The sequence below is a fragment of the Vidua macroura genome, chromosome Z, assembly GCF_024509145.1.
Source record: "Vidua macroura isolate BioBank_ID:100142 chromosome Z, ASM2450914v1, whole genome shotgun sequence".
In the NCBI taxonomy this organism is placed as follows: Eukaryota; Metazoa; Chordata; class Aves; order Passeriformes; family Viduidae; genus Vidua; species Vidua macroura.
Genome location: NC_071611.1, coordinates 15,834,193 through 15,851,664, shown reverse-complemented (window position 1 = coordinate 15,851,664; position 17,472 = coordinate 15,834,193). Strand labels below are relative to the sequence as shown.

Here is a 17,472-nt window from a genome sequence, read left to right as displayed (position 1 = left end):
AAAAACAACTCCCACCCCAAATGTTCACTCAATAGTGAAAATAGCCACAAAACCATCAAACTGGTGATAATCTTGCAAGTCTTTTCCAAGTGAAAGGATTCTGTGATCTGTGAAATTACCTCGGTTATCTAACCCTCTCCAGCTGTCCAGAAAGCTGCAGGGCCATGGCACAAACCTGCTTGCTCTGAGGCTCATCCCAGCACTTCTACTGCCACTGCCTCCACAGCTGCTGACATTGCCACATCTCTTCCCACTCCATCCTCAGCGGGGGCAGCAACATAACACCAGACGAGGGCAGTAGCACTGGCATTGCCAGCAACAAGAAGGAAATCATGGACAACAGCAGAGCTGAGGATCGGAGCAGCAGCAGGGGTGCCCAGAGAGGAATGAAACTGAACCTAAATGTGAAATAAAATGCTATTTAATTAAGCTTATAATCAGAATCCAGCAAGCTGCAAATGGGCTTTAAAATTAATTGTGCACAGCATAATATACTACAGTAGTGGTTTTAAATACACTTGTTTATAGCAAATGGCAACTATTTCTGTTACAACTTTAGTAAACAATATTCCCTTCAAGAATGGAAATGTATCATGCAGTGTTCCAGTTCTTGTTTGCTCACTGACACATTGGGCTTTCTGAAGTTTTTGTGCCTAAATGTGAAACCTTTCTTTCCTAGATTTTTAAAAAATTTGACCTGTGTTTCTGCAGAAGCTTTCCTGAATACCTGGATTTTATTTCTAGGTTTAAGCCATAGGCTGCCCATTATTTTGTCAAGTCTATTCTCAATGAACTGTAACTGTCTGGAGGAAAAATACATGTTTATTATGAACTATTTCCTCTGTAAGGGATTAGTCATGGCAAAGATCAGTAGCAATTGTATCCTTTTTAATCATTTTGGCATGCCACCCATCTGTGCTTACACACAGCGCCATGTCATGCTAGGCTGTTCAGGGCACAGCATCACAAACATCTGCCACATGCTGTGATTGTGAACCCTTCAAGGAAACAGGAGCCCCAGCCTAATAGCCAGTACTGTTTGGATGCAAAAAATAATACTTATCCAACTTTCTGCTCTGGTTTTGGTTTTGGAATACAAGTTCTCCTTGTCCAATCCCCAGAGGATGAAAAACAAACACCGACTTTAAAGCAAGCTGCCTGAATTAACATGGGCAGCCCTCAGGAAAAGCTTATCACATTGAGTGAATTCTCATTATTTTTTGTCTGTTTTCATGGAATAGATCAGTTTTTGCAACTCTCCTTTTGAATATGTTTAACATTTGTAAATACCTTGGCTCTCCCAAGTCTGAGACTCTAGCCCAGACAGCTCACTTCATCCATCCAAAGGGAATTCACTGATGTAAAGGGCGTCTCAACTAACTATGACATGATCCTAAAGTCACTTCTGTTCACTTCAATCTGGAAATGAGGATTCAAAGCAAAGCAATTATACAGGCCTGACTAAAATGACACAGACTTTCCTGCTGTCTAAATGAATGTGAACAAGAGTAAAACTGGAGAAAAAGAACAGTTCTGTTGAAAAGTCCTGAGCACATGCCCATGGAAACTTTTAAGAGGCTAATAAATAAGACCATCTGAGTGAAAGAGGCTTTTATTCTCAGCTTGAGACTGCAGTGGGTGAAACTGATACCCAGCCAAATTAGTATCAGGCACTCTCAACAGAACTGAAGTCTCTCATTTAGTAGTAGTTACTACGGTTCTGAAGAAAAAGCTTTAGCTAGTGTGTGATTAATACTGTATGTTGATTTGGTTACAGCACCAAATGAATGAAAAAGGATTTAAAAGGTAATTGTATCTGCCAGCTTGAAGAACTACTTTCCACATTTGATGAACAGAACAGCAAACACAAGACAGGAAGTCTCTGAAGAGAAAGCCAGCTAATGTGTGGAAAAAAATGTATGCATACCAAGAATGTCTGGAGGCAGGTACTGAGATAAGTAAGCCAGCTGAAGTTGCCTTTAGCTAGTGAGCAGCAGCAGTCAGTGGGCTCACCCTCCTGCCACAACCTCCAAGACAATGCACTGACCTTTTAAAATACTGCTGACTGTTAAAAACAAATTTATAGTACATCGCAATGCAAGAATATCAGTACTTTGCCAACACGTGGCATCTTCTCTTCATTTCCCATCTTAAACTGGTTAGTACTTAGAAAAGAAATCATCTATGAATGTGAAGAAACCCCAGACTGGATTGTTTAATTCTGTTTTCACACTACTGATGTTACCCCATTTACAGCAAAGAACAAAAGCACACATGTAACTTTCTAAAAATTATACACTAAAAACCATGTAGAGACATTTAACATTCAAAAGATGTTAGCTGACCATGCCGTCACTATTGAAGTTATGACCAGTGTGGCTACAAATTAAATTTAATTTGTTATTTGGTCAAAGTCACAAAAAAGAAAGAAGCAGAACTCCAGATGTAGTAAACTTAATACATGAAGCGAAGCTTCATGCTAGCATTAATAGGAAGACCTTCTGGTCGCCAATATAAGTGTTCACATTTTAGGAAATGGGAGAGTTTAGCAGGTTGTTTTCAGCTGCACACAGCTGCATTGACTCATTCTGAAAAGTTTTTGTCAAGATGAGTATACACATGCTACTAACTTGTACTCCTTATCAGGTACTCCTCACCTACCAGTAGCAGAAATGCTAGCAAAACACTTTAGGGTATGTTAGCTTTTCTACTAACAGTAATAACAGATGGCTCCTCCTGTCTTTGAAACAGAGGATTATAAATACAAAGAATGAGTAAATTGTTAGGGGAATGCAGTAGGACTATATGAACACATAAAAATAACAATATGATTCACCTTTGAGCTAAAAGAGTCTGAGTCCACTGTTCCAGTTAAGCAATCTCTTCTTAAAAAATGTCTTCAGTAAGTCTTCAGATTAGTAGGCAATTTGAAATATACTGTGTTTGTTTATCCAGACTACATTTAATCTGGTGCTAAGCACAGTGTTGTGTTACCTAATTCACCTTTGCTAATGGAACATGGTGGTGTGTTGGTGATCATCAAAGGCAGGTACAGCTGCTTATAAATGCAGTAAAGCATATTGCTGACAAAAATTGCAAGCTTTTTTATTACATATTTCCATTCCTTGACTTTACTTTTTACCTGAACTTTCTCTCCCACATTGTTAAAATGCTACCTTAACAAAAAGAGGAAGAGGAATCCATCCTCCTGAAAGTCTGAGACCAAGGCAAGGGGAAATCTTGTAAGATTTCACATAGTCATTTTAAAGTCACATTTTCAAGGTTTTGGCTTAAGCTGTGCTATCCCATTTGTTATGCCACTAGAATAGCTACAGACCTACTTATTACACAAAGATTTTTTAAGAATAATACACCTAATGCTTATCAAACACTGAGGTCTTTACAGGCTGAATACTGCCAGTGGGTTTGGGGATCTATTTCCGCAAATGTTCCTCTCTCCAGAACAGGAGTAAAAAAATAAACATTAAAGGACATTTGATAGAAAGGATATGGAAGTAAAAGTGAAGGTAATATATAGAAAAACTGGGAAACTATGTAGCCAGTATCGAGATGTGAGACTTCTGAAACTCAAAAAAGTCTCACTGGGGAAGGGGAGAAAAACCTGCAGCCAGACTTTTCCTGGGGGATTTATATACCTGTAGAAATTGAGCCAAATAGTTTGAATTCAACATTGTTGCTAGTAGCTACCCCAGATTTGTTACTTATTGCAATTTCCCCACCTCATAATGACCTGCTTGTCCCAGGCAGAAATACAGTTCAGCAAAACTTCAAACTTAGAGGAGCTTGGTTACTTTTATTAAATCTATTTCCTGACCTAAATCCAATTTTATAGATACTGGGTAATGTCTCAAATGAAGGTGTTTAAGAAAGCCTCATATGTAAGTCTTGCAATAATATTTTTACTAGGTAGCAGACTCTTTGTATCATCCAGACCAGTTCAGAACTGGTTTCTATCGAGTAACAATTGTCTCCTTAAGAAGCATTGCAATAATAGGTAAAACAGTCCTTCCCATGTTTCACTGCATTTAGGATAGACTATTGCATTGTTAGTAGAACAACCAGAGAATGTAGGTGTGTAAGTGTACTGGCTCTAGGCTGTTATTTAATTATGCAAATAGTTATAACCTATTGCATACAGTCTCAGCAATGCAAGAACAGGAAGAAGGCTAATCCAGAAGGCCGGAGAGCTTGAGCGGGAAGGGTGTGGGACAGCAGCAGCAGGACAGTGAACAGCCACAGGCACGAGTGAACCTGGCAGCTGGTAAAGAGCTGCTCAGATAAAATGCTCATTCTAAACAACAGCCTCTCTGCAGGCTATCTTGGGAAGCAGAAATCACCCAAGCCTGGCGTATGTGAACCGATGGTGAGGGAAAGGCATTTGCTGCCATAAGCTGTGAGCAAAGTAAATTAGGCTTCTGTCTTTCTGAGCCACTGCATGGTCTTGAGGGAGAATTCTTAAGAACAGGAAAAAAAAACATTCCTTTATACATGTATTTACTTTTAAACTGTGATCTGACTCTACTGGAAGAAGCACTAAAAACCAGATATGGTCAGGTTTTCACTTTTCTTGTTAATATACTCAGAAGAATCTCAGCTTCTCAACCTGGATCTCCAAATTATTAATTTTTATTTCTGATTTGCCATCTGCACCAGTTTCTAACTCCTGAGTGATCTTGGAACTGCTGACAAAAATGTTTGATGAATCTGTCTGCTGATGACTGCAGCAGTTGATGACCACTACATTCAAAAACTTGTGTTTCCCAAGCAGAGGCACTGACCACGCACCCTGTAGCACCTGCATGTTCAAAAATGATGTGCAGTCAAAGTTTGTTCAACTTCTTGGATAGAGCTTACTAAATATTAAAAAAACCTACTGGAGACCCACAGAATTTCCAAGTTACTCACATCAATATTCATATCAATATTGATGTTTAAATAATCTGGAGTTTTCTAAATACATTAAAATGTTTTTAGCTTTGCCCCTTTTTTATGAAGCAATCAGACTTGGTTGCTCTCTTCTCCTCTTTCTTCTCTATCACATGTTGTCAGGGATACTTGTGTTGACTTCCTTATTTGCGTTTCTTTAATGAAGACAAAAAGTTCGAGCACCCGGCAAGCTCAATAATTTACAAAAACAAAATCATAGGTGAAAGCAGCACAACGTAACTCAAGATTTTCTCTCACAAATTAAGCCTTAAGTTTTAGCTTTCATATTTTTCAGATCCTGTGCTACCTAGGTGGGTAGCTCTTGCACATCTCCATTAGTCTTCACCAATAACTCTGAAAGGCATGCCACACTCCATGCATGCCACAAGGATTAGTGGAATGACAAATCAAGCTGGTTAAACCAGCTGGTTAAACCAGGTGCCAGTATATGGGGTAGGTTCCTTATGGCCTCCATGACAGGAGGACACCTATCACAGGAGAAGCTCTGAGCACTTGCAGAAGCTAAGTGGCCTCTATGCTTCTCCTCCCATGGGAAAACAGGAGGTGCTGGAACCACACGGGCACCTCATGGACTTCAGATCTGGATGTATACAAGTGAAAAGAAACCAAAACAGGTAGACCCTCCAAAGGTTTTTCTTCCCCCTGAATTTAAAAAAATCTTCCTACAATTCACACTAAGAATGGAAAAAAAAAAAAACAAAAAAACAAAAAAACACAAAAAAACCCCAGCAAATAGCAGTGAGATGTTCTGTTATCAGATGGTGAATTATCACTGAAATAAAGTTAAAACTAAAAGAACCACAGACTCTGCATTTTTGCAGTGTACCTGAAAAAAATCATAGATTTATTCTGTTGGGCATAAAAATGGTGTTATCCCTGAGACAGCTAACCTAACATCCAGCACACCATTAGGCAGCAGAGCAACAGATGCAGATCCTTCAAAGTTTGAATGTAACATAAAGGCCTGAATGCAATATGATCTTTCTCAATTCTGGCTTTGCTCATAAATTTATGCAGCTATACATATGCATATATATTTATTAATATGTATCTACTGTAACACATCATATCACACCTGTCTACCTAGGTGAGTTGTCACCACTCTGTTTCACAATCTCTGAGCTTTAGGTCACTATATATTCTGAGAAACCTTCTTGTGCTTCCTCAAGATTCCCACTGCACCACATTCCTACTTCAAGAGAAGGCACTTTTAAAAAGTGCTGTTCGAATCAGAAACATGGAAAAATGAAGCCATTCATCAATAGTAGTTATTCGTTTGAAGTTGGGATAAAGTTAGGAAGCTTATTCTCAGGGTCTGTGGTGTCTCTATGTGTCGGGATGACCCCAAGATTGTAAAAGTCCTTGTTTCCTAGCCCGTGCAGCCAAAGAGTCGGAAAGCGTAGGATCAGCTTCTCAAGGTTGTTTATTTTTCCTTATCTATAACATTCTTTCTCTGACCTGCTGAGCTCCGTCTAGCAAGGAGGCCATGGCATTCTGTGTGTTGCTTCAGGTGGTGTTTACATTTTATACTAGAAATTACGTGTACTGTATTTACAATATTGTGCCAATACCTATCATCTACATTAGACAGTGTGTCTCTACCTTAAACCAGTAGAAAAGTGTCACCATCACACCAAGACATGGAAGACAAGAAGAAGGAGAAGAAGGTTAGGACACGCCCAAATCCCTCCATCTTGTACCCCTGAATCACATTCTAAAAATTCCAAAATTCTACTTTTTCACCCTGTGTCAATTCAGCTACTACACTACTCAAACCCTTGTGACTTGTAATTCCTCATATAAAGTTGGCAACTTTTCCCATGGGCTAAAATCAAAGCCACAGATGTTTTTGACTTCGTGCCAAGGTCTCTGAGCCCCCTGCCAGGGTCTCGAGACAGCCAGGCCAGCCAGATGGATGTCCTGGACTCCAACAGTTTATAAATGGAAGAAGTGCTGGTGAATGGCAACAGGCAAGTGAAAACACCTAATATGTATTATTAGTAGTAGTAGCAGTAGCAGTAGTAGTAGTAGTAAAAATAATGATGATAATAATAATAACAACAATTTACCAGGCTAAGCAAACCAGAGAGGAAAAAATCAGAGTAAGCTATTAGGGATGCAAAAGAGTGTCTCTTCTGGGTTCTATTCAGCATTCACAAAAAAAGCCCACCTTTGCTCTCGTCCTGCTTTTTTTCCTAGGCTGTTCCTTCTCACACGAGAGGAAAATAAAGAACCAGCTTTGCAAAAAGTGCAGCAGCTGAAATCACAATCAAAAATGAGAAGGGTGTCTAGGCAGCTTCAGAAGGGCAATTCTGAGGGGAGTTTACCTCTTTACCCCACTTTGTCCCTGTCTGATTTTGTACAACAGAGTGCTTTTTCCCCCATCTTCCCCCCACCACCATCCCACCCCCTGGGACCTACTAGATCGGGCAAGTAAGTTAACAAAATTGGTGACAGCATTGTTTCTGTGGGTTCACATCACTAGCCTCAAGCATTTTTACTCCCTTCATACTCTGGCAATTGAGAAGGTGCACCACAGCAGGTACTGAACCTGTCTGACAAGCCTCCTATGAACTGAAAATGTCAGAACACCAACAGCATCTAGACCAGTGTCTAGCTGATCACTGCTCTTTTTAAGGTACAACATTTTAAGCTAGAGATGCCAGAATTCAGATTTAGCAGGCCAAAATTATGTTTATTAACAGCAGTTTGCTTTTGAGCTGGTGTACTGGTTTTGGCTGGGGTATAAGTTCACTTTCTCCATAGTAGTTTGTATGGTTCTGTTTTGGATTTGTGGCCAAAACGACATTGCTAGCAAACAGATCACAGAACAACAGAATGGCCTGAGTTGGAAGGGAATTTAACTATCATCTAGTTCCAACCCACCTGCCATGGACAGGCACATCTTTCATTAGACTAGGGTGCTCAAACCCCTATCCAATCTGGCCTTAACCAGAGGTGGGGCATCCACAACTTGTCTGGGCAATTTGTTCCAGTGCCTTACCAACCTCTCAGTAAATTATTTTTTAGTCACTGCTAAGCAGGCTTACACAGAGTCAAGCCACTTTCTGCTCCACCCACACCACCAGCCACTGGGAATGCACAAGGAGTCAGGAGGGGACACAGTCAGAACTGCTGAACCTAACTGATTAAAGAGCTATCACAACCTGACCATAAGGCAACATGCTCAGCATACAGAGCTGGGGAGAAAAAGAAGGAAGGGGTGTGTTCTTGGTTTTTCTCTCCATCTAATGTGAGCTGTCAATGAGAGACACTTCTCACTGTTACTGTGTGTCACAGCCTACCAGACAGAATAGAGATTCCAAATCTCCAATTACTGAAAATGAAACAAAATTCTATTTTAAAGGAAATTTTTCTCAACAAAACTGATTCCAGAGAAAACAGCAGCAGCCAGTACCTATGAATCTTTCCTTCTGGGAGTACAGTGACCACCTGGATAGCGCAACCTTATTGGTGGACCATGTTCTGGGTTCATCTGTTCAGTAAGTATGATCATATCAGTGATGGAACTCCACCAAAGCCAACCCTTCTACTTAAAGAGTATCAGACCAACTTTAGTGAATCAGCAAGGTCTCACTAATTTTGCTGCTTGATCCCAAAAGCCGCAGTGTTCAATTCACTTCTTTCACCATATTGATTTTCTTCCCCGTTCCAGTGGTAATGCAGTAGGAAGTGAGCCAGCAGATAACTTGAGGTCTTTTATTTCTATATAAATCTATGCTACCATATACCACTGTCACACCTTCAGGAGATGGCAGCTTCTTGTCTGAGCACTGCTACTGATCCGTCAAATAATACAAGAATTCTCTCCTGAGGTGATAAGCTTTTTTTGTTATTTTACATTGCATTTCTGGTCTCCATTATTCCTCTTTGGCATAGTTTACCTTCTATTCTGTCATTTCTCTCCTGCAGCTATTTTCCACTATGAAACACCATGTTCCATATCCCTATTGCATCTTGCTCTTTCCTTTCTATATTTAATTTGTTTCCTAATTCACACTTATGATGTCTTCTGACTCATGCTTATTCTGTGCAAGTCACTAAGAAAAGTGCAAAATTTCATTTGCTAAATTTGTGCAACATTTTCCATTGCTTCAGTTTTCTCCCCTGTGCTGTCTACACACTGGCTGAGTGGGTTTTATTCCAAACTGAGAGAACACCAGATTAAGCCACTTATCTCCAGGTATTCCATCATTTCTTTAAATAAGTGAGGAAAATAACATTTGGAACAGAGCTCACTTGTGCTTCTTTTAAGCAATGGCTCCAGGCAAACAGGCCTGCTATGCTTCAAAAGCTCTCCCCAAGGATAATCAGAATTTGGAAGGAGACTGGAGCCTCAAGCAGAAAGATGCTTGTAACCCTACCCTCCCCCAGACATTTCCCTGACCTGTCCTTCCTCCCCTAGTTTTCCTTTCTCTAACTGATAATTTTAGCTGTGTTCCTTATTCTTACTTTTTACATCATAAAGGCCAAATTTCACATTAATATTCTGTGTGTTCTTTCGGCTGACTGTTTAAGACAGTTATTCATACTTCAAAGGGATGAAAACAGAGATGAAGTTTTATGGTCTTGATGGCTTAACACAGGTCTGTGCTAGAAAGCCAGCACTTCATTTTCTGAGTCACTCTCTCATGGAGAGAGTCTGCTTTACATACCAGGCCTCAGGGAGCAGCATGGGAAGTACTCTGTGGATTATTTTCCTACCATTGCTAAAGGCTGCTTTGCTTGCTGTCTACTGAAATACATAATAGAGATAAGAAGATAAAGTTTTGACATGGCAGATTTGAATTTTTTTTTAACTGCTTATATTTTAGCAGTGAGTTTGGACTTATAAACATCTAAACAGACAATACTAAGAAGTGAAATTAAGGAATACATTTAATTCCTTTGAACAGTGTGGCTTGAAATGCTTAGAGTCTATCAGTTTTTTTCTGATAACGGTATTTTTTTTTTTTCTGCAGCAGCCCCCCAAAGAGGTCACAGCTGGTCAACTCAAACAAAACAGAAACCTCATTCTTTGGAGTCAGTATTTACTCCTAAGACTGTTCATAGGTTACTATTGTAGTGTTAGGACAAACACATGGGTCTATTGGTATGACCCTCAAAGCATTTAAAAATCATTCAGAAACAGTGCTGTGCTGCATTCAAACAACTTGTTCATAATATATGATATTAGCTTGAAATGACATTTCTTCTGTCTTTACAATCTAAGTATGATACACCATAGCAGTAACATAGTACAGTTGCATTTTCACATCTAGCATAATTCTAGATGATTTCAAGACCAAAACCTTCATCCTTTCAAGCCAACAAGGACCTTGCTAATAATGCTAATGTATATGCACTTACTAGCACACAAAATTGATTTTTTCTAATAATGATAGTATTAATTTCATTAAAAATAAAAAAAGCAATTTTGATTTTTGACTTCTGTTCTATATAAAAAAGACACTGGATTTTCCAAAAAGGGGGAAGAAAAAAAAAAAGGAGATTGCAAATGTACTTATAAAATCAGCAGTGTGTGTTTTTCTTTAAAAATAATAATCACTGCAGGATCAACGAGCACAGATACATCAAAAAGCCTGCAGCAGTAGTCTGCACTTTTAAAGGTACTATCATCTACCAAAAGTCTTGAGAGATGTTCTGCCTTATTTCCACAATGCTACATTTAAGAGGGTTATCTCAAATGCAGGAAAACAACAAGGAATAAAAAAAATGTGGCAAGCTTAGGCTGTAGTTCCTTTCAGATTCTCAAATTTAGCAGGGCAGAGCACAGCCTAGTCAATTCTACTGCTCGGGCTGAATGGACAAACCAGAGTCACTAAGACTGCTGACAGAATTCACACAGTGTGAGCAGTAAGTGACCACTTCTTCTGAAATGCGTGAATGTTTCTAGGAAAAATAAGTGTAAGAACCAAGTACATAATTTTTGAAGAGACTTCAGTACCTCTGCAAAGTAATTTTTTGGGAGGACAGGTTGTATATTGTAGTGTTTGGCCTTTTGTAAAGCAAGGACTACAGAACTGTAAGTCATGACAGTGCAAACGGGAACAGCTGATATTTTAACTTCACAGTGCCATTCTCTGGTCTTCTCCTGAGCATAGGAGATAATTGTCTGCACGGCAGCTGCATTTTGCAATGGGAACAGGGTGCCAGAGGGGTTGCATGACTGGAGGAACAAGACAGTAAATGAGAAGTAAAACTGCTGATCTCCTGATGCTTGCTCAATTGGCTTCATCTGTGCCAGACAATACAGGAACACCCCTCTTGTTCCTGGAAATAAATAAATTTGGCTGCACAGCTAACACAATCTGACCTGTCAGTTATTTCCACTAGTGCCACTAGTAGGAAATTGAGGGTCACTTTCTACACTTGAACTGGTAATTAGGTAAACATAGTTAAATCTCCAAACCTATCAGAAGTCAAGAAACCTATTTTCAGCAAGTATGAAAGGTTTGTTTAATCCAACTTCTTTGACTCTGAAAAGGTCTAGGAGCACTCACAGAGCTGCTTTCAAGTGGGTGGGAATTAAGAAGCCACAGCTCATCCCCTTTAATCTTGTATTTGGTGCCTTGCTGGATAATGATCAAGATAGCTCCAAAAATCATCCAGGTTTACTTAGTGGCAGTACAAATTTGCCCACTTGACACTAGGCACAATGCACCAGGCAGGTGAGAGGACTCCATGTCCACCAGCAGCTCTGACCCCTTCCTTCACTGAAGTCAATCAGGTTGTTAACCTGCTCAGGGTGGTTTCACAGTCAATCTCCTTCTGCCCCGCAGCTTTTGCCTTTCTGACATATAAGATGGACTGTCTGTGGATTTGTTTTTATATAATAGCACAGACAAATTAGAAAGAAATTTAAAAGAGTTCCTTCTGCTTTCTTTCAGGAACAATACTGCTAGTATCAACAAAGCCAGGATTTTAACACATGGAGATGGGGAATAATACTATGAGACACAAAATTGACTCTGTTTCAGTTTCTGGATGGACAGACAGGGAATGCAAAATAAAACAAAATATTTCTAACCATGTAAAGAAGTGAACTAAACCAACCAAGTGTTTCCATGCACCCAGGGAATAAAAAACCCTGCAATTTCGAGCTGAAAGGAAGTATGTCCAGTGGTGGGTTGCAATTCTTTATTTCTGATTCATAGGTATATATCCATACAATGCTATTAGATATCCTTGTATTGTTTAATCTATAATTTAAGTCAGCATTGGTATTTTAACAAAAAAAGTTGCAACTACTAATTTATATTTCATCTGAGCACTCTGATACACAGTAGAAAAAATCCATATATAAAAGCTTGTATCTGTGCAATTATATATACTATATTTCTCTTTCAACAAATTACTGATTTAGTAATATTGATATGTTATTGTTAGTATAACACAGAATTGCCTTATCATAACATTAAAAAAAACTTTTCAAAACATATTAATAAGCAAAGATAACCACACTTTGATCCTGTAATCAGTTTTTAACTATCACATCAATAACCCGTTTTGTTTTAATGTGCCATCTGGCTTAAGCAAATTCTTTTCATCTCAGGCTGCCACCATTATTCTGCCCAAAATAATCATATTAATTTGTAACTTTGCTGCTTAGTAATTTCACACAAAGTGAACAGAATTAAATTCAACTCTGAGCTGACGTCCACCATTAAAACCACAAATCTCTTATACCCCAGAGTGAATGAAGAAAGAGTGAATGAAGATTTGTGCTGAACCTCTGCTTTGTGGTGAACTTCTCTTCCAGTGGAAACTTTTCTCATCTATTGCGTCACACAGGTCATGTGGCTTGTCCTAAGAGGCTTCAACTACAGCTCTACAAAAGATGCAACTTCATGCTACTAAATGCTTTTAATAGTTTAGATCTTAATGAAGCTTAATAAGCATCTGGAAGTCAATACAAATATTAATCTGTACATAAAACATTATCCCCAATATACTAAGTGACAGCACTTTTATAAGGCAGATACAAGCCAGGATTCAAATATCTGAGAAAAGGTGAAGACTACCAGACCCTAGTTTAGGACAAGGTTACAGAGCAGCAACAATGGTCAGCAGGATTAGGCCCTTCCTTTGTGAAAATTTACAGGAACTGACAGAAAGATGTGATACAGCACACTAGCAATTAAGACAGATACACCAATACAGAGTAGAGGGCACGTATTTTGGGTTTCATGCTGGCCAATAAGAAAGCATTCTTCTGCCTTTCTGACAATTTTGTCATTCTTCATTACAATAGCTGAACAAATATGCACACAGTGACAGACACTTGCTTCACTGCAGGCTACCTTGCAAATACAAGACAGAAACTGACAGAGTTGGAAATGTGCAAACCACAAAAAAACCCCCATCAAACTTTTAAATGAAAGACAGAATAGAACTTTCAGTTTAGATCCTGCTGAAAAAATGAAGGCTCATGCTCTATTGCCTCTGCTTAAACTTTATGCCCTGAGAAATACTTTGCTTGTTTTCTCGTTCATCAGTAATTCTGAACTGAAAGCAGGACTAGAGTTAGACCATACTAATAAGATGCAACTTATCTTGAATTGTTATGTCTAAGGATTTCTTTACAAAGTAAAGAATCCACAGACGTAATTCTAGAGCATACAAGAACCTTGTGAAAAAAGAATAGTATTTCAGAGAGTATGTAATAAGAAGAGTTCCATTAGGACTTCCCAAAATGCAGGCGAGTCAGCAGGTTTGGAAAGTGCCTATGTGTATTCATTATTGTAAGAGAAAACATTTGTCATTTTCTTGACTCATGTCTTTTTAAAGCAGACAAAAAGAAATCACTAGATAATTGATTTGCACACTCCTGTAAAAGCATGATCTGAGAAAATGAAGCTATTTCCCAGTAAGGAGTAAGACTTATTGTTAGTATCTTTTGTGCAAATAAATAGGACCCCAGTAAACAAAAGATGCTTAGGGTTTTTCCCTTTTTATGTTTTTACTGGTGTGTTCTGTGACACAGACAATAAATACAAATATAAGACTTATTTTTTTATCTAATAGAAATACTTGGAGCAAGATTTTAACAAATATTCCTAACAAATGAGTATGACTCCCAGCTTTCAGCTCCTAGTAGGAAATAATATGTGATTCATATTCAGAGAATTAATACCCTTCACAATTGGAGACAGGATGTCACTTGAAGACTCATAACCTTAAAAAAAGTGTTCTGGAAGAAACAGACTTAAAAAGCAGCAATAAATTAATGCTCCAAGGATTTTAGAATATATGAAAGTGATTTACAGGATTAGCTGCTTCTAGGAAATTATGCCTAAAATAAATACACAAAACTGAATTATTACCATAAAATTAATTTCAGTTACTCATTCATGCTTGGGAAGTATAACGAGACTAATTATTAATTTTTTAGTATATCACACTTTTCTCTGATCAAATTAAAAAGTTATTTAATGAAGATGGAAATACTTTTCAAACCTCAAGGAACATAAATTCATAAATGCAGAATACTTTGAGTTGGAAGGGCCCTTAAGAATCATCTAGTTCCAGCCCCTTTGCCTTGAGCAGGGACACCCTTCACTATGACAGGCTGCCAAAAGCCTGATCTAACACAGCCTGTCAAATTCAAGAAAGTCCTGCAGAATTTCTAAAGTTATTTTTAAACAGTAAAGTTGCTGCTGCTCTGTGACACAAGCAAAATAACACTTATTGTAACAATAACTGTTGGTTCAGCTATGCATAAACATTAATATGCTGAAAACAAAAATTAAAAAATCCCCATTGTCATTGACCTATTAATGAGGCACACTGTTGGTAAAATGGTATCCTTTTAAACAGAAATGGCACACACAGAGAAACCAATGCTAGATGATATAGCTTTCCTAATGAAAACTGTTTCTGAAAACAACAAAAATAACCAGGACCCAAAATTCTTCTGTTTCCATGGCCATAGGACTGGCCCTCTTAGTCTTCTTGAACTGCTGAATGACAGGGGAAACTTAAAAACCAAACACAATTGATCAAATCACTTATTGTACAGCGTGGTTGTGATTGTTTGGGTGATGAAAATCCATGTGAACTCTCTTCTTCAAATGCCTGGCAACGATGCTTCTTATTTCATGTTGATGCTATTTATTAAAGACAAAATGACAAAGACAACAACAAAAAATTAATGAGTGCTCTGATACCATAGAGCTAGTTATTTCCCCAATCCTGAGCTCCCACAAAGTGTTGAGTATCCTTATCTCTCATTTATTTGAATGCAGTAGTGTGAAATAACTTACCTCCTATATACATCTATGGAAGTACACACCTTAGTAAATTCTGTTACTGTTTTATTGAAATTAACAACTACTTTTTCAGCAATTCCAAGCTGAAGTGTATCAGGTCAGGGGAGATCCACTGGTGGAATGAAACAACAGTGTGGGATGAATGGGTACCCCTAAAAATGTTCCTAACTGTACAGTTTTGCTACTTAGTGCAAAGCACATGTCCTCAAAAACTTCGAAGGTATTCTTTAGAATACTTCATAAATGTTGCCTCAAGATACAGTCTTCCTTAAAGAATACACAATTTAAAGTTTCCTCAATATTTATGAACTGTTACACAATGGTTCTTCCACTATGAATTATTTCCCAATACTTTTTTTAAAGTCTTGAAGAAGTGCAAGAAGTTGAACAAAATAGAACACAAGGAAGCATGACAATAGACAAAAGGATTTGGAACAAAATGAAAGACACAACAGAAGCAACCTAAGTGCTGGGCAGACTCCAGAGGTGCTTCAGCAGAAAGCATTCAGAAAAAAAGTCTGCGTAAAACTGCTGTTCTCAGAGTGAAGGGATTTACATAGAATGCTATTTCCTGAAGAAATGACACAAGAAATAAGGGATATGATCACAAGAAAATTATTGCCATTTCTGAAGACAGATTCATATTTATGCAGAGAAAATAAATGCCATGAATTAACATTAATTTGGCCTTAACTACATTTATTTAACATAAATGTGAATTCTCTTCTCATATTGCTTTTTGCTGCCCAGCTTATCATTTGAGAAAAACAGGAAAGTTGTTCAAGCCACAAAAGGTCAAAATCATACACAAACGTAGTTTTTTTTAACATGTCTTTTTTTGTTCTTATGACATCTTTTGTTCTTACTTTGAAAAACAGTTCTCATGTTGACTCATTATAGAATAAAACAGTGTCTGAGGAAAAAGAGATGAGGTATAATGTCAACCACTTCAGGAATCAGGAATTTAGCTTATGGTTCTAACCATAAGTTCTAACCATGTGTATAAGGTATGACAGAGTGATAGCTTACTAGAGCGCTGTTGTTTTTTTTTTTTAAAGTGAAACCCAAAGCTTCAATTTGTTTATGCAACATTTTGCTACATACACTTCTAATTTGCCTGTTTACTTATACTCCTGCTATTGAAGGAATCTTTTGCTGAGGATTCAGGTTTACGATAAAGTATTTCCTGTACAGCGTAAGACAACAGTGTATTTCTACAGACCCATCAGATGGGCAGGGAGAGCAGAGGCCTCAATCCCTCTGCCCCGTGCACCCTGGCCAGGACACACACTCCGCTGCACGGCTGGCTCTCCTGACATGCTGTTCCAGCAAGGAACTGTCAGCACTCCTGTGGCACATTACACCTACAAACACTCCCACTGATCAACAGGAAGAGCAGCACTGCAGGGTTTTCCATTTCCATACTACAGTTATGGTATCAGACAGAGCAACAGCACAGAGGACTGACACATTCCCATTTCCAAGGGAACAAGTCCATCTTTGAAAGGAAAAGACAAAGATGCTTGAGATTTAATCAGGAAAATAATTATAAAAGAGGCTGAGAAGCAGAAAAGCAAAGAGAAGGCACATGTTAAGAGTATGGCAAGAGAATAGCAAGTTTAAAATTTAGGATAATGCATGGAACCATCTTCACTGTGGTCATGCAGCACTTTTTCTATCTGTTTTTAATATAATTTAATTGGAATATTCTCAGGCTAATAATTATATCTCTCTCTGCTTGGAAATGTTAAGGACACTTCAAACACATTCCCAATGCAACACAAACATAACAAATCTTCAGTATATAACACATATATGAAGTATATAAAATGTAAATATAACAAAGCTTCAATGCTTTGTCTGCTTGTACCATGTTGTTCCTGAATATTACCATAAAAGTATTTAGGTCTCAAAAAAGCTTTAAGGAGTCTACCCAGCCTCAGTTCCTAGCAGTATGGTTGTAAAGTAATCTTAAAATGTAATGACAGTATTAGGCATAAATTCTTACTCCTGCTCCACTGAAGCCATTTCTGGATCATTTGAGAGGCAGCTAGTTCTGGATACAAGGAAAAAGATAAGTAAACATTTTTTCTGTGTTGATTTCTTTCTCTTTTAAAATATAACATCAAATTTGGGGATGTAATAACTAACTGTAGTGAGTATCTTTGACAGCACAAACACACAAATGTTGTTGTTCTTAGGAATGTAGGGA

At 38.2% G+C, this 17,472-nt stretch overlaps 1 protein-coding gene across 3 annotated transcripts in view; it reads right to left on the bottom strand.

Moving 5' to 3' along the window:
• Positions 1–197: 197 nt before the first annotated feature.
• Positions 198–17,472, bottom strand: part of PRUNE2 (prune homolog 2 with BCH domain) — a 144,802-nt gene continuing 127,527 nt past the window's right edge. Inside the window, exons 20-21 of one of the 3 annotated variants that reach the window (XM_054003856.1) lie at positions 17,269–17,316; positions 12,116–15,098 (exon numbers count right to left, since the gene is read on the bottom strand). In XM_054003856.1, coding sequence (XP_053859831.1) covers positions 15,083–15,098; positions 17,269–17,316 — 64 coding nt within the window. In that variant the 3' untranslated portion in view covers positions 12,116–15,082. Of the gene's footprint in view, positions 399–12,115; positions 15,099–17,268; positions 17,317–17,472 lie in introns of those variants that run through there. The other 2 variants (XM_054003857.1, XM_054003858.1) reach the window with 2 other exon arrangements.